The sequence below is a fragment of the Vombatus ursinus genome, unplaced genomic scaffold, assembly GCF_900497805.2.
Source record: "Vombatus ursinus unplaced genomic scaffold, bare-nosed wombat genome assembly UNPS02010639.1, whole genome shotgun sequence".
NCBI classification, from domain to species: Eukaryota; Metazoa; Chordata; class Mammalia; order Diprotodontia; family Vombatidae; genus Vombatus; species Vombatus ursinus.
Genome location: NW_020950417.1, coordinates 3,182,377 through 3,200,700, shown reverse-complemented (window position 1 = coordinate 3,200,700; position 18,324 = coordinate 3,182,377). Strand labels below are relative to the sequence as shown.

Below are 18,324 nucleotides of genomic sequence, written 5' to 3'. Positions count from 1 at the left end.
TGAGGTAGAGGAGTTTCTCAAGATCTTATCAATAGAAACTGAATAGTTCCTAATTTTTTAAAATAACTATTTTTAAAAACAAAGATGAATACTAAAGTAGATGATCATTTTAATAAAGATTTTCTGAAATTATATCAAAATAAAAAAATGAATCATGAATGAACTTGAAATAAAACAAGATAATTATCCTTTCCAACTATTTGTTGCTGGTTGTAAAAACAAATATATAGATATTTGTGTAAACTGAGATTAGTGATTTAACGAGCTTGGTTATCTATTTTCTTCTGGCGACCAAAAGTTCTTCCCTAAGTTACAATATAAAACAGCTGGAGGATGTGGGGAGGGGTAACCGGAAAGATAGGAAGGGACCAGGCTATGAAGGGTTTTGAACACCAAAGTGAGGATTTCATATCTGATTCTGTAAGTAAAAGATAAACACTGGGAGGGGGTGGGTGTAAGAGAGAATAACAACATCAGATCTGTGCTTTAGAAAAATCAGTTTGAAAGGGGAATAAAGGATAGACTGAAGAGGGCCTTGAGGCAGACAGAACAACCAGAAGGCCATTGCAGTAGTAGTAGTAGTAGTACCAGTAGTATTACAGGAGGCAATGAATGCCTATACTAAGGTGGTGGCAGTATCAGAGGACAGAAGGGGGCATATACAAGAAATGTTTTGGAGGTTGAAATGACAAGAATAATAATAAACCCTAGTTTGTATTAATGATATTATCTTTCAAAAGGGAAGAGGAACAAGGAAGGAAAACTGCTATTCTCTTGCTGATTCTGACCAACAGATTGTCCCTATAATAAAACATATATATATATATATGTACATATATATACATATATAGCTTCTCCTCACCTGTCTTCTCTCTCCTTCCCTCCTTTCCCCTGTGTCTGTCTCTGTCTCCCTTGTTGCCCTGAATCCAATTCAACCTGCCTTCTTGAGTAACCGTATTTTCCCAAAGCACTGGACCTAGAGTATGCAGGAGGCTGTGAATGTGCCCAGGACAAAGCGCCCCCTCCCCTCCACCAGCTGATATGATCTGTTGTCACACCCCAAGCTGGAATCCCTGTGTATCCTTAGGAGGCAAGACAGGTACAGGCTGCTTTGTGCCAGGCTGGGTTAATGCTCGTGCAGCTGGGGTCCTTTACAGATAAGCCAACTCTCCTATCTTCAAAGTCTAGCAGTTTCCAAGGGAAAAGAATGCAGCTTTTGAGGCAGCTAGGTGGCGCAGTGGAGAGAGCACTGGCTCTGGAGTCAGGAGGACCTGAGTTCAAATCCAGCCTCAGACACAAAACACTCACTAGCTGTGTGACCCTGGGCAAGTCACTTAACCCCAACTGCCTCATCAAAAAAGAAAAATAAAATAAAAAAATAAAAAGAATGCAGCTTTTGCCATCACCTTGCTCCTCCCCATGGGGGGTGGTCTTGTCTTTTTTCCCCACCGTTGCTGCACCTTTCCCCTTCCCATGCCATACTACCTCCTGGTATTCCCTCCTACGTTTGCCCTGTTATCATAAAAATGCAAACTTCTGTAAGGACAGTGAACTCTTTGCTCTGGCTTTGATTTCCACATGCATGTTCATTCCTCTTGTAATAAACCTAGTTTTCATATAAATTTTGTGAATGTGTGATTTTTTTGCTGACATCTTCTGTCTCTCTCTCTCTCTCTTTATCTAGAAATATAAATATGTATAACATCAACATCTAACACAATATCTGATACATAGCCTGGTACATACCACATAAGTCCTTAGTAAATTATGCTGCCTGAAAAGATTTTTTTTTTCTAAAGTAAAAAGGAGGAACCTGGCCATAAGTGATTTTTAGATTTTAGATTTTGCGATGGAGAGAGCCAAACTATGCATAGTCTTAGATGCTGCTTAAATTTGGAGAAAGCACAGTTCAAAAGCATCAATGAAAGGATAACTAAGACTCCATGTGTAGTGGGGAAGGTTAATAAAAAGATAGACTAATCAATTGAGGCCTATATCTCCCTTCTCCCAAAGACCACTTGATGAAATTAGAAAATGTAAGGGGCCAGTAGCAAAAATAATGAGAAGTTAATGTTTTGTCCTAGGTAGACTTGCAGTAACTGCATTTACACTTTGAAAAGGATGTGAGATCTTGAGTAGCTTACATCTTAAGTGAGCTACTTGCAGATAGCAAAAGATGGGAAAGGAGAAGCAATCTGTTCACAATTTACAAAAGAAGTACATAAAACTATGTATACCTCATTGTTCCTTTAGGAGATAGGAAAAACTTCCTTTATCGGCTCAGTGGAACTACAGTCAATCTTTAACATTTGTGTATTTAACTTTCATGACTTTAAGCATTCACATGATTTTATTAGTAACCTCATTATCACTTTTGCATTGACAACCACGCACATTCATGGCTAGGTGCAGTACAGAAAAAATGCACACAAGTTTGTGGAGCAACTGGTATCCTACAAGGTGCTTCACTGGTCTTGTTTACCCTACTGTTGTAAAGAGCTCCCTGTGCATCTGTTGCATATTTTCATTATTTGCCTTTAAGACTTAAGTTTTGTATTGCAATTATGCCCCCAAATCCTAGCACAAATCCTTTGGGCTCTAAGCCAAGCTTTCAAAGTCAACAATGTGGCTTAGTGAGAAAATAACGGTGTTAGATAGATTTCGTGCTGGAATGTCTGTAGCCACAAATTTGGTGTTACTGTGTTAGGAAAAGTGCATATTATCAGAATTAATGTTTTGTTATAATGAATTATATGCAGTAAAGTGTATTTTCAAGCAATCTCTGGCCAAAAAAATAGGATTTGGTGGTTATAGAACCTAACTCTCTATTTCTCATAGGTTCAATGCATCAACATTTGCATTTTTTTTTTTTTACTTTTCATCATTTTCTAGGAGCATTACCCCTGTAAAAGTTGAGAAATTGATTGTACAGGGAAGCTAATTGGTGGGTTTGTTGAATGATCTGCCATACCTGTTGGCCTTTAAAAAGCAAGTTAACTAGCTCTTCAGAAAACTCGGTAGAGATTCATTTTTGTTAGCTGAAAGGGAATAATCCCTGGTGATCAAAAGTGAGCCAGCTATGAAGGAAGAATCCAGATCTCGAGCGTAAATTATTCAATGCTTTTTCCCTTGTGCCTCTTACAGAATGCCACACATAGGGGAAACATCCTCTACCCTCAGGGGCAATGGCAACTTGCAGTTAACATCTTGCATAGCAGGCAATGCTGCACCCAGCAGATAGCAGGTCCTTAAAATATATGTGAGGAGGTGCAGTAAGTTGCGGAGAGGAGAAAAGAGATGTAAGTTCCAGGGACCTGGTGAAGCAACAGCCCAAGCAGAAATCCTTCACAAAATGGTAGCAGGAGTAGGATACCATAAGATGACCTCCCACTGAATATATATATATATATATAAAACTCATAAATTATAGTTTTTAAATGAGAACCAGAGTTCCTTGAGCTTGGGCTAATTGTTCCCGTGGTTAGTATAACCTATGAGTGTCAGTTCAGAGGTGGTTATCTCTGAAAAAGAGGTGTTATACATAAATTAAAAGTCTGCAGAGCAAGTGGCTATAAATTTAGAAAATATCTAGTGCAATGTCCCAGAGATCTATGCTTGGTCCTGAGCTGTTTAATACTTTTATAAATTACTTAGATAAAGGTATATAAGTCATGCTTGTCACACTGAATGACAGAATAATGATACAAAAATGTAAATATCAAGTTAAACCACTGGACCAAATCTATTAAGAAGTCATTTAAAAAAGATAACTATAAGGTCATTCACTTGGGTTTAAGAATTCACCTTTAAAAGTACAAGAAGTGGGTAGTATGGCTAAACAGCAGGTCATCAGAGAAAGAAAAGGTGGATTATAGGACTAATATTAATAACTAATAATAGTTCAATATGAGTTAATAGTGTGATATAGCTAACAAAAAAAAGATTGTAAACATTGGATTATGCTAAGCAAGATACCACTTCCAGGAACACAAAGGTTATATGTCACTGCTATATTCTGTCCTGGTCAGACCACATCTGGAGAATTGAATTAAGTTTTGGGCATCACATTTTAGGGATAACAGTGAAATGCTAGAAAATATTCCAAGAGTAGCCAGGTCAGAAAAAGGCCTTACTTACATCATGACATAAGAGGAGCCAGGGAAGGAATTTTCTCATTTATAAAATGAGGGAATTGGAATGGATAACCTCTATCGCCCTTATGATCCCATTATCCTACACAGAAAATGTTTAGTCCAGAAAAGAGACTAATGAGGACATAATAGATCAAGTATTTGAAAGGTTGTCACTTAGAAGATGACTTAGATTTGTTCTGCTTAACTAGAAGAAATTGGTAAAAGCTGCTTTAAGGAAGACTTACATTTAATGTGAAGAAAAGCTTCTTAACAATTAGAATTTTCCAAAAGTGGAATGGGACTGCATTGGTGCGTACATGCTTCCCCTCACTAGAAGTCTTCAACCAAAGGCAGAATGAACACTTGCAGGCATACAGGGCAGCTAGGTGGCTCAGGGGATAATGCACTGGGCCTAAAATCTGGAAGACCTGAGTTCAAATCTAGCCTCTGATATCTACTAGCTATGTGACCCTGGGCAAATCATTTAGCCTCTGCCTCAGTTTTTCCAACTATAAAATGGGGATAAAATAATGCCCACCTCACAGTATTGTTGTGAGGATCAAATGGGATAATATTTCTAAGTCATTTAGCACAATGCTTGGCACATACCAGATGTTTAATAACTATTTAACTATAATAAATGTTTGCTCCCTTCCTGTGTTCTTCCCTCCCTCCTTCCCATTGTAAAGGCTTTTTTTTTTTTTGCGAGGCAATTGGGGTTAAATGACTTGCCCAGAGTAACACAGATAGTGTTATGTGTCTGAGATCAGGTTTGAACTCAGGTTCTCCTGACTTCAGGGGCCAGTGCTCTATTTACTGTGCCATCTAGCTACCCCTGTAAAGGAATTCTTGATCAAGTATACAGCGAATTTAATGTACTCTGAGTCCAGTCCAAATTGGAGATTCTTATCTATATGCTTCCATAAATTTCATTTATTTCATTCACTCATCCACAAAGGATCCTCTTGATACACCCGAAGCCTTCCTCTGGTCCATTTAGTATTTGGTGGGTACCAGTGCAACAATGCATCTGCCCATCTTCTATCCCTGCCATTTGCTATGTAGTTGGCTTCCTTCCTTTTACAGTCATGTGTGTATTCAAGAGTATATTTTACAACATTTCTCATACGGTTTTCTTTTTCGACCATGGTAGTCATGAAACTAATCCATTACTGCTATGAAAAATGATCATTATCAATATTGGGTAGAATCTTTGGAGTCAGTGGAATGGATTTAATAATTGGTCCTGCACAACTACAACCTAGAAGACAAAAGAAAAAAAAACTAAGTCTGAATAACTAATAGGAGAAAGCCTAAAAGGCTTAATTTTCATACAAGCACACATATAAATAATGAAAGGATACAGGAATAGAAATCATTTATGGCTGAGAGACTGGTAATCTCTATGGCCGACGTCATGGAGAACTTCTTGACAAGTTTGGCTTTGTTCCTTTGTTTATATCTGCAAAAGAAAATAATGTTTCCAGTTAACTCTCACTGTTGATTTTCTTCCATTAAACCTAAATCCCAATAGTTACACATGCATTATTCTTCTAATACTACGTGAAATACAGAAGCATGTTTTAAGATTTATCATATTGGTTAATTAAAGCAATATCAGTTAAAATAGAGTTCATATTTATAGCACAGAGAAAATAGTTGAATGAAGGAAGAGAAGGATAAAATTCTAAAAACCATATACATGTTTATGTGATGTGTATCTAAGATGAATGGAATTCCCCCTTCATTGCACAGAAAATTCCCTCCTCCATTTATTTAGAATTAAATAACTATGCATAAGGATTGCTTTCCCACCTACCACCAGTACCCAAGATTATAAGCAATTTGTGTTTCCATGTAAAACTGAGTCTTAGATACTTACAAAAATGTACAGGAAGTTGTAAACTGGCTTTAAAAAAAAAATAAGTGATGCATACATAAATTACAAGTGCCTACTAACAGGGAGAATAAGCTGCCTACATCTGATGTAGGTTTGGGGAAGAACTGGGGAGTTATCTTGAGCTAAGAACACAACAAATGAAGATTCCCAACTGAACTAAAATAAGGAGAAGAAAAAAAAGTGGGAAAGCTTGAGGAATATAGAAAGAGGTCATCACAAATGAGAAAAATAATTATTCATGCTTGTATAATGCATTGTGGTTTGTAAAACTCTTTATAGCCTACACTAACTTTACTAATTCCATTTTATAGATATGGAACTGGGCTTTAGAGAGGTTAAATGACTTATGGAAATTCAAATAGTATTTACGTGGCAAATCTGACTATCAAGCCAGCACTTGGTTTGGTTTGGTTTCTAACAATTTCATACTGCCCTCCTTCAAGACAAAGCTGATGGAAATAGTATTCTGAGATTGAAGTATCACTAGCACATAACGAAACTAAAGATCAACAGGTTGACAATCCAACTGTAACACTTGTTAGAAGACCCCAGTTGGTGTTAAAACCATAGCAGATCAAGTGGACTTTTGAACTTAAGTGAGCTGACTTTGATTAATATAACTACAAAGACTACTATTCACCACCAAGTGGATAGTAGCAAGTGCTAGACTGGCCCTCTATTTGATGGAAAGATAAGTGTGTAATGGTTACCAAAAACATGCATTTGTACTAAACTGCAATGAGAAATGATCCTCTTATTCTATGGTTATAGTACTCATTGGTAACATCCTGGGCCAAGATGGGAACTTCTGAGTAGAGGAAGAGTAAACATCCTTCCTATGTGTCAGCCTAACTTCTAGACCACACATATTTTCATATTTCAAGGATCCATGATTTTTTTATTTTAATTTATTTATTTATTTTTAGTTTTCAACAATCACTTCCATATGCTTTTGAATTTTAAATTTTCTCCCCCTCCCTCCCCAACTCTTCTCCCCAAGACGGAATGCAATCTGATATAAACTATACATATACATTACTGTTAAACATATTTTCACATTAGTAATGTTGTAAAGAAGAATTAGAACCAATAAGAGGAATCACAAGAAAGAAGAAACAAAACAAAACAGAAGGGAAAAAAGAGCAAATAGTATGCTTCTATCTGTATTCACACTCCATAGTTCTTTCTCTGGATGTGGACAGCATTTTCCATCATGAGACTTTTGGAGATGTCTTAGAAAGGATCCATGATTTTAATGGTACAGGCATACCCATCAACAATTGAAATATAACCCCCTTAAACTTTAGTAACTAGTTTCATCACTTGGAATGGCTGAAAAGTTTCATCAGCTCATGGCCAATTTCCTTTCACTTACTCAATTCCTTAATTCATTCAGCAAAAATTTGTTAAGCAGGCACTATACCAGGTTCTAGGGATAAAAAGACAAAAACAAAACTGTCCCTGCCATCAAGGATCTTACATTGTTTTGGGAGGTTTGAGGGTGTGTTCAATTTGTATGTAGAAGGTTAAATACAAAGCGTATAAGGCACTAGGAACACAAGGCAATAGGGAAGGCTTCATATGAAGGAGGCTCAGAGAGTTTAATTGATTTGTCTGTGTAACACACCTTATAAGTGCCACAGGTAGGATTTGAACTCCAGTTTTCCTAAGTCTAAAAATAGTACTCTACAATAACATTCTACCTCTTTCAAACTAATCAGAAATTTTTATTATACAGTGTAATTGCTACATGGTTGTGGACTTGCTATATCAAATCACAGTCAGTAGAGAAGTCACTGAAAATAGATCATCAAAGTTGAGTTGCTGTCAGCCATGTATTGAAAACTGGAAATAGCTTTGATATATAGAAACCCCTGATTGAAACTGTATTTTTGCTGTCACATTTTTAATTTATAAAAGCTAGATATGAGAGGTAGCTTACATAGTAGAGAGAGCTGACCTCATAGCCAGAAAGACCAGTGTTCAAATACCATCTATTACACATACTGGCAATGTGATCTTGAGCAACTCACTTAATCTGTCAGTGCCTCGGCTGCCCAAGAACAACTCTCCAAAACCGTAAGGTGCAGAGAAGATGCCAACCTGTTTCCATAAAGGGAATATCTTCTCCCAGGAATCCTCACAACCAATTAAATCAGCCCTATCTCTCTGAAAAAAGAAGCCACTCAGACTATTCATTAAATTGTCGGGTGAAATTTACCCACATAAAATATTAAGAAAGAAGGGGATATAGAAGAGATGGATCCGGGGGCACTGATCAATGCCTTATGAGGTTCAGGTACATAAGAAAGGTAAAAATTATTATTGCAGTAGATAGTGGCTATTAGGGTCAAGTAATTAAAAAAAAAGATAAAGAAAACAATGGGGAAGATGGAGGGAAAGGAGGTAAGTAAGGGGAAGAGACTGAAACAAAATAAGGGGATAAGTCTGGAAGCAGGATTCATTCAGTCATTAGGAATGATGGAATTACAGAAAATGGTAAAGGGGTAAGTGTTAAGGAGAAAAATGATTATTTCTTCATCTGTGAATAAAAGGAAGAAATTGTGAGAATAAGTTTAGAGAAAATTATAAGGTGGTAGAACAAAGGAAAATGTCATAATTATTTTATTTGTGACACTACATTTCATTTCTAAGTGAAATGTAATATTATAAATGAAAAATAATTATTAGTAATGGAGAAAATATAGCAAAGTTTACAATAGAGATAATATTTATCAACTGTTGACTTTTGTGATAGTCACTTCAACTGACCATGTTTTTAGTTGTAGAACTGGAAAAAAATGAACTAAACCTTAAACTGGTGGCTCTGACATTTTATCACTGCAACCATGGACAAGTCATTCAAATTTAATCTCTCAGTTTTCTCACCTGCTAAATGAATATAATATTTGTACAAACAATCTCCATTGGATTGTTGTGAAGATTATTTCAACAAAGGAAGGAAGGTATAAAATAACGTGTATTATAAATCTGAAAAATATTCTTCTATTATCCAGTTTTACCAACTGTTAGCTTTATTAGCATTTTAGAATAATTCTATTCAATTTTGTGATATAAAAATATATATTTGCAAATATCATGCTTTTGGGAAATATCATTTTCTTTAATCCTACAAGAATGCACAAATTAATACAAATATTTTAAATGCACAAAGAATAATTTTGCCTACCTTTTGATCTCATCTTTGTGCGTGTCAATATGATATTTTAGTAGGTGAAATTCAGAGCCAGAGGATAGCAATATAAAAGCATCCATATAATAAAACTGTGTGACTCGTATAGGTTTACTTAACACGTCCTTGCCCTGAAATGCAAAAGTTGGAATTATTTCTAAAATATAACCAAACCATTATAGTATCAATAAACCCTGTTAAAATATTTGATGTTTCTATTTTGACTCCCAACTTGCAATCCATCCAAGGTTATAAACCTGATTTGTTAAGTAAAAATTATAGTACCTTTCTATAAATAACTATTCTCATTTGGAAAAAAAATATGTAATTCTGACTATTGCTCCTAAAAGTGAATGTTTTAATTTTCAAGTTTTCTTTTTATTTTCTAACATATGAAACTAGGCAGTAAAGTACTTGTTAGAAATAAGCATTTCATTAAAATCAGTTCTATTTTTTGTTCAAATCCTCCCAATACTTTGTAATGTTAGTCTGAAGTTTTTATCACCAAATTTATACCACATAATGTGTATAACTATAATTTATGGGTTGTGGCATTACCAGCATCTCTAAAGAAAAATCATCTAACTTCTGAAGTCTCATCCTCACTTTGGTCACCTCATCTTGCCTAATAAAAACCTCTTCTTTATCACTCTTTCTTCCCCTTTTTGCATTCAGCCTACTAAAAAGTAAATGTTAAATCATCTTTAAATTTGTACCACTTTTATGTCATATACCTCCCGTAGCACCTCCTCTGGCTCTTTTTCCATCATGAAAAAGAGCTGAGTTTCTTGTTATTACCTTGAAAGATCACTCCCACACTAATCTTGGACGTAAAACTTCATCATCCACTGTTCTGTTATTTTGGTTTAAAACTTGCATATGAATCTCGTCTCCGTCTCATTCTATACTTCTACATTCTATATGGCCACCTACAATTTCCCCTAAATAACTGACTTTTCTCCATCATAATGTACTTTATTCATATAACTTTTTCTTGTCTATTAACATTTCCTCAACTATAAAATGGTATTACAATACCAGACATGGAAAGCAAATTCACTCATATCATCATAACACAAATAACTCCCTTCTCGACTTGTTTCAACCATTTTGTCAATTTCAGATTATAATTTAATAATTTACAGACCTGTCTACCTCAATGTATAGAACATAAGCATCAACGTATAAACATTTAAATTAAACAACAACTTTTCAATACATGCAAACAAAGCTACCTCTAGTGCACTCATATTTTTAATCCTCTAATACATTAAAAATGATAGAACGATTGAACAGTATTTCAGCTTACAAGTGTTTGTAATAGCTGAGAGTTTAATGGTCACAAAACTGTTCATTTGGAAATGAAAGAATGTATTAGACATGAATTATTCATTACCAGAAATACTGTAGACTGTGTAGTCCTAACTGACCAGATCCTTAATGTTCTGTCTTCTGAAGCAGAAACCAACCATTTCCTGTCATGACTCCAGCCAACTGAGGTCACTGCTCCATCATGACCTTAAGTGAAAAACACAGCATGAAAACATTTTAACACAATTTCTGACATCTAGACATTATAACAAGAGAGTCCCAGTTTGCCTAACATTTTTCTGTAATGTACTAGAAACTGCATTTTCAAGTGATAAATAATGAAATCAGCAGCATTTTCTGATAAATGTCTAGTGCTCTTAAGATCCTGGATAATATAAAATTACAGTTTGGTGAAACTTATAAAATTTTTCAAAACCTTTTTTGTGATCATCACTTCCGGGTCTAGATGTTCGCTGACCATCCCTTTAATAATACATTCGGACCTGTCATTTTCAGACTGTGTTCTCCCAGTTTTGAAAAAGCAGGTGATTTGTCTTTCTTCAGTCCAGCAGTGCCCTTCCCATTCTCAACAACCTATAAAACAGCAGTGCAGTGATGGCCAACACATCTTTCCATCTCCCAGGATAGATTTCATTTGGGTCAGGTGATTTGAACTCACGAAGGGTATCTAGGGGTTCTCGTTATGTTCCTATTTATAATGGATGTCAAATCTCTGTTAGTCATGCTTGTTCTCTTTCTTCCAGTCCAAAGGCTATTCTCCTTGGCAAAGAAAACAGGAGGAAAATAAAACTTGAGAACCTCTATCTTCTGTCTGCTGTTGCTGATCATCTCATCTACTTCGAGCAAATGTCCTATTCTTTCTTCCATCTTCCTCTTCCCCTTCTTGGAGCTAAATGTGTTAGCCTTAATTTTCTAACCAGCTATAGCTCACTGTGAGCCTCAGAACTTGTTATACTCTTCTTCTGGTACCATACCATGTTTCTGCATTTATCCCATTAACAGGGATAGAGTATAACTATATAATAGAATGGGGGACCAGCACATGTACAGAGGGCCTCTGACAGGATTTCCCTGTCAGGGGTAAGGCTGAATAGTCTGCTTCCAGGAGGGAAGGGTGGGCAATATGCAAGGGACGTGCATTGGAGAGACTAAAACATGTAAAAACATTCTGTAAATTGGTTCCAGTCTGCTAACCCCTGTAGTCAGGGGGTGTCTCTTCCATGTGCTGTACAGTGAGAACTGGGAGGGCCTACAACAAGCACCAGGAAGCAAATCCTCTGCCATTTTTTTCTCTTTAGCTGTTCTTCTGGTTGATGTCTCTTTTGGTTTAACTCTGACCAACTTCATCCATCAAGAGACAATGTTGCAAAAGGAAAGGCCTTGGGCTTTCTCCCCTCCACGGTCATTTCGCCTCTAAGTTTGTGCTTTTCTGTTTTAGGTGAAGGGATTGGGACTTCTTGAGTTTCAAAAGGTCAGGACAAAGAGCCTCTAGGTACCCTGGTATCCCAGAATCCCAGGTTCTAGGTGTTGAAGCCAGTTCAGCATCAATACCCTGAGCAATAAAGAATGACCTTTGGGACCCAGACCTGTAGGACCTAAAATAAAGACTCATCAAGCAGTCATGCTGCATCTGCATATGAACTTGGTGAGACCAACATTATGTAGGAATTGAGCTAATTTTGAGAACAGTCTCCCAGAAGCTAAGGTAAGATGAGGGAGACTGTGTCTCTGAAATATTTTGGGAAAGTGTCTGTATTTTTGTTCTAGCTTTATCTTTGAAGTAAATAACTCTTTGCAAATGCTAATCGATGTTAAGTGGTTAAATGGAACAGGGGTGATAGAAGTCTCTGCACATAAGGATTTGAGGGAGGGAGGGAAACTCAATGTGTGGATGCTCAATCCAATGGCAATAGACAACAGATACACAAAAATCCCTCAGGGTACCCCTACAACCTTGAGAGGGAGAGCTAGTGGCTTGACTCTGTTATAGTGGCCAAATATATAGAGAAATAAATTTTATAAAAATAAGAAATGAAAATTAAAACAATTCTGAGGTACCACCTCACACTTGTTAGATTGGCTAATATGACAGAAAAGGAAAATGATAAATGTTGGAGGAGACATGAGGAAATTAGGACACTATTGTATAGTTGGTAGAGTTATGAACTGATCTAACCATTTTGGAGAGCAATTTGGAACGATGCCCAAAGAGCTATAAAACTGCATACCCTTTAACCCAGCAAAGCCACTACTAAGTGTGTATCACAAAGAGATTTTTTTAAAAAGGGAAAAGGATTTATTTGTATAAGGGTACTTTTAGCAGCTCTTTTTGTAGTGGCTAAGAATTGAAAATTGAAATGTCCATCAACTGGGGAATGGTTAAACAAGTTTTGGTATATAATTGTGATAGAATACTATTGTGCCACAAGAAATGATAAACAGGATGCTTTCAGAAAAACCTGGAAAAATTTACATGAACCGGTGCAAAGTAAAGTGAGCAGAACCAGAACACTGTATACAGTGATAGCCATATTGTATGATGATCAACTATGAACGACTTAGCTTTTCTCAGCAATGCAAAGATCCAAGACAATTCCAAAGTATTTATGATATGTCCAACCTTCATGACCCCATTTGCAGTTTTCTTGGCAAAGACAGTGGAGTGGTTTTCCATTTCCTTTTCCAGCTTATTTTACAGATGAAGAAACTAAGGCAAACACAATTAAGTGACTTGCCCAGGATTACACAGCTAAGTAAGTGTCTGAGGCTAGAGTTGAACTCATAAAGATGAGTCTCCCTGACTCCAGCCCTGTTGCTCTATCGACTGCACCACCTAGCTGCCCTAGCTACACACAGAGTAGATGAAGGAACTCTGAAAGGACAGCGAATTAGCAGCAGGTGAAACTGGGAAAGGCCTGCAGAAGGTAGGATTTAAGCTGAGAGTTGGGACATTAGGAAAACAAAGGGAGGGAGGTGAGAAGCCAGTGTATTCTAGAAATGGAGAGTAGCCAGCACAAAGGCAGAGACCCAATATGGAGGGACATGTTTGAGGAACAGGAACTAAGGCAATGTGGCTAGATCAGAGACAGCAAATGAAGTATAAGAAGACTGGAAAGGTAGGAAGGGGCCAGGATGTCAGTGAGTGGGTGAATGAATAAGTACAAAACATTTAGTAAGTGCTTAAACTGCACAAAGCACTGTGCTCAGTACTTGAGATACAAATAGAAAAATAAGACAATCCCTGCTCACAAGGGACTTTCCAATAGGGAAGGTTTTCAACTACAGGTCAGATGGAAATTCCCATGGTCCTTTTAGTGAACAACAGCAAAGCACATGGTAATGAATGCCTCTTCTGTAATGTCATTTCCACTGATACCATTCTATCTCAGTTTCTGCTGTTGAACCACTTGACAGGACCAAAGCCTTCTTTGACAAGAACTTTCTCTTCTGGGTCTTCAGGAGGTTTGGCTACAGCACCTGGAAGAGTAGTTGCCAGTCTAATCTCCATGGGGAATGTTTCCCAGAATGATGGGTGAGGGGTATATCCGAAGGCTCTTGGGTTCAGGGTCCTGGGTTGTATCCATCTGTGTCTGAGGAGGGATGGTATTCACATTGCTGGTAGTGGTGGTTTAACTTGCCTGGTACATGCTGCCTCTTATCTCACTGTCATAGGGCCCTGCTGCTTCAAAGAGGCTGGCTTGTTTGCCTTTGTGGGTTAACAACTGGTTAGCAGCTGGTGAGGATGGCTAGCCCCTTCTCTGCAGGAGTTGCTTTCCCAAATGATGGTGTGAAGGCTGGGCTAGAAGTACACTGGTGGTCTGCAAGGTGTTGCCACTCCCAAGCTCTTGTACTTATCTGTCTGTAGGGAGCAGTAAGTGAGTAGTCGCTGCTGGCAGTGTTAAGGGACACAGGCCCCTTGTGAAGGGCTTTAAATATAAAGAATTTTATATTAGATCCCGGAGGTTAATAGGGTACCACTGGAGTTCACTGAGCAAGGCGTTGACATGGTCAGACTTATATTTTTAAAAAATCATCTAGGGGCAGCTAGGTGGCACAGGGGATAGAACACTGGCCCGGGAGTCAGGAGGACCTGAGTTCAAATCCAGTCTCAGACCAGACACTTGACACTTACTAGCTGTGTAACCCTGGGCAAGTCACTTAACCCCAATTACCTCGCCACAAAAAAAAAAAAAATCTGACAAATGAAAGTGAATTGGAATGGGAGGGACTTGAGGCAGAGAGATCAAGAATCTTTCACAGCTATGGCTAGAAGGAAAATCCTTAAAAGGAAAGCTAGAGAAGATCATAAAAGATAAAGCACATAATTTTAATTTTATGAGATGTTTTTTACAGAAATGAAATAAATGCACTAAGTATAAAAAAAGAAGATGGCAAGTGGGGAAAAAAATATTTGTATCAAATCTCTTTAAGGACCTGGTATCCAACTTACAGGTATTTAACATATGCATGACCAATAAACATTATTAGTGAATAAGTGGTCAAAAGATTTTTTAAAAACAGTACTGAGAGTGATATTTGCAAACTATTAATAATCATATAGAATATTATTCCAAATCACTAATAATAAAGGAAATACTAATCAAAACAATTCCAAGATTTCATTTCATACTGACAAAAGATGAAAATGGTCAATGTTGTACAGTCACATCATTAGACCCCTGGATCATATGATTTCTGTTGGTTTATTATTGATGTGGTCAATTATGCTGAAAGTTTTCCTAATATTGAACCAGCCCTGCATTCCTGATAAAAATCCCACTGGTCACAGTTTATTATGTATTATCCTGGTAATAAATTGCTGTATTCTCTTTTCTAATATTTTATTTAAAATTTTTGCATTCATTTGCATTCATTGGTGAATTTGGTCTATAATTTTCTTTCTCGGTTTTGGCTCTTCCTGGTTTAATTATCAGCACCATATTTGCGTCATAAAAAAGAATTTGGTAGGACCCCTTCTTCACCTAGTTTTCCAAATAGTTTGTATAATTTTGAAATTAATTGTTCTTTAAATGTTTGGTAGAATTGACTTGTAAATCCATCTGGCTCTGGAGTTTTTTTTCTCATAAAATTCATTGGTGGCTTATTCAATTTCTTTTTTCTGAAATGGGGTTATTTAAGTATTTTATTACTTTTTCTGTTAAACTGGGCAATTTATATTTTTGTAAATATTCATCCATTTCACTTATGTTGTCACATTATTGTCATTCTCTTTGATGAAATTACTGTTTCCATGATTTGTTCATTGACCCATTCACTCTTTAGGATTAGATTATTTAGTTTCCAATTAGTTTTTATCCTATCTTTCCTTGGCCTCTTATTACAAGTAAGCTTTATTGCATCATAATCTGAAAATGATGCATTTAATATTTCTGCCTTTCTGTATTTGATCGTGTTTTTATGCCCTAGTACATGGGTCAATTTTTGTGTAGATGCCATGTACCACTGAAAAAAAGCTCCTCCTCCCTTTTCTTTCCCTTTCCCCTCCTACTTCCCGATAGGGTATGATAGATTTCTATACATAACTGAGTGTGTATGTTATTCCTTCTTTGAGCCAAACAATGCTCACCTCCTCCCTTCTTTCCTTCTACTGTAACAGGTCTTCCATGCCTCTTCATGTGATAAAATATACCTCAATATGACTTCCCCTTTCCTCTTCTTCCAGCACATTTTTTTACCCTTAATTAATTTTTTATCATCACATCAAAGTCAGTTTATACCCAAACCCTCTGTCTAAGCATACTCCTTCTAACTGCCTTAATAGAGATACAGCTCTGAAGAGTTACAAGTATCATCACCCACGTAGGGATGCAAACAGTTTAACCTTACTGAATACCAATGGGTTTTTTTTCTTTCCTGTTTACCTTTCCATGCTTCTCTTAAGTCTTGTACCTGAAGATCAAAATTCTTCTGTTCAGCTCTGGTCTTTTCATCAGGAAAGTTTGAAAGTCACCTATTTCATTAAATGTCCATTTTTTCCCCTGAAAAATTCTGCTCAATTTTGCTGGGTAATAGATTCTTGGTTGTAATTCAAGCTGTTTTGCCTTCTTCAGTGTATAAGCTGCTAAGTCCTGTGTAATTCTGACTGTGGCTCCTTAATATTTGAATTGTTTTTCTAGCCACTTGCAATATTTTCTCCTTGACCTGATAGTTCTGGAATGTGACTACAATATTCCTTAGAGTTTTCATTTTGGGATCTCTTTCAGGAGGTAATCAGTGGATTCTTTCAGTGACTATTTTGTCTTCTGGTTCTAAGATATCAGGGAAGTTTTCTTTGATAATTTCTTGAAAGACACTGTCCAGGCTCTTTTTTTGATCACAGCTTTCAGGTAATCCAATAATTCTTAAATTATCTCACCGGTATCTATTTTCCAAGTCAGTTATTTTTTCAATGAGGTATTTTACATTTTCTTTTTTTATTCTTTTGATTTTGTTTGATTCTTGATGTCTTACAGAGTCATTAGTTTCCAGTTATCCAATCTTAATTTTTAAGGAATTATTTTCTTCAGTTAGCTTTTGTACTTCCTTTTCCATTTGGCTAATTCTACTTTTAAATTCAGTGGATTTTTTTTCCATTTGGCGAGTTCTACTTTTCAAGGAATTATTTTCTTCGATTTCTATGCTTCCTTTTCCAAGCTATTGACTTTTTTTTTCATAATTCTCTTGCATAACTCTTTTCTTTTCCCAATTTTTCTTCTACCTCTCTTACTTTATTTTAAAAATCCTTTTTGAACACTTCCAAGAAGACTCAGTTCATATTCCCTTTTGAGGCTTTGCATGTAGTTATTTTGATACTGTTGTCCTCTTCTCAGTTTGTGTTTTGATCTTCCCTGTCACCATAATAGCTTTCTATGGCCAGGGCTCTTTTTTGGTTTTTGCTCATTTTTTAAAGTTGAGCTCTGCTCCTGGGATACAGGGGGCATTGTCCCAAGCTTCTTACACTGGGAGCTGGGGCCTGGTCATTGGCTTTTTGTGCGGGGGCCTCTGGGGCTGGCAGCTTGCCCACTGCACTGGGTGGCCCAGCCCAGTTGCACCTACTGTATCCTGAGTTCTGGAGCTGGAAGTTTGCCTGCTGCACTGGGGCTTGAGGCCTCACACCTGGGCTGCTGTGCCACTGGCCTACTGAACCAGAACTGTGGGGCCTCCACTGCTGATCTGTGCTATGGCTAAAAGCCTCCCACTGGCTTGCCTGGACACTGCCTGCACTGGCATTCCCTTTATACCTAAGTGAAAAAGACCTTTGCTGAAGTCCTTCTAGGTTACCTTGGGTGGAAAATTGTTTCACTCTATCTTTTTGTGGATTCTGTCACTCCAGAATTCTTTTAGAGGCTTGATTTAACGTTATTTCTGAGGGAAACTGGGGAGAGCTCAGGCAACTTCCTGGCTTTTCTCTACCATCTTGGTGCTATCCCATTAACACAGCAAGCAATCTTCTCAATCCATTTTAATTTTTTAAATTTTTTTTAATTTTTAAAAAGATATAAAAAAAGAAAGCGCCTCTACATACCAAAACATTCATTCCATCACTTTTTGTGGTATCAAAGAACCAAAAACAATGTAGAGGGCCATCAGTTGATTGTGGTACATAAACATGATGAAACATCCCTCTGTCATATGAAACAACAAATATGAAGACGTTTTCTCACATAATTGTGAGAATACCTATATACACTGACACATGCCTGGAATGCTCTCCCTCCTCATCTATGCTTCCTGGCTTCCTGCAAGTCACAGCTACAATCATGAAG

At 37.0% G+C, this 18,324-nt stretch overlaps 1 protein-coding gene across 1 annotated transcript in view; it reads right to left on the bottom strand.

The window, feature by feature from the left end:
- WDR27 (WD repeat domain 27) overlaps window positions 1–18,324 on the bottom strand; it is a 236,527-nt gene that overhangs the window by 166,940 nt on the left and 51,263 nt on the right. Inside the window, exons 20-22 of the mRNA XM_027854869.1 lie at window positions 10,623–10,744; window positions 9,224–9,357; window positions 5,498–5,595 (exon numbers count right to left, since the gene is read on the bottom strand). Coding sequence (XP_027710670.1) covers window positions 5,498–5,595; window positions 9,224–9,357; window positions 10,623–10,744 — 354 coding nt within the window. The remainder of the gene's footprint in view (window positions 1–5,497; window positions 5,596–9,223; window positions 9,358–10,622; window positions 10,745–18,324) is intronic.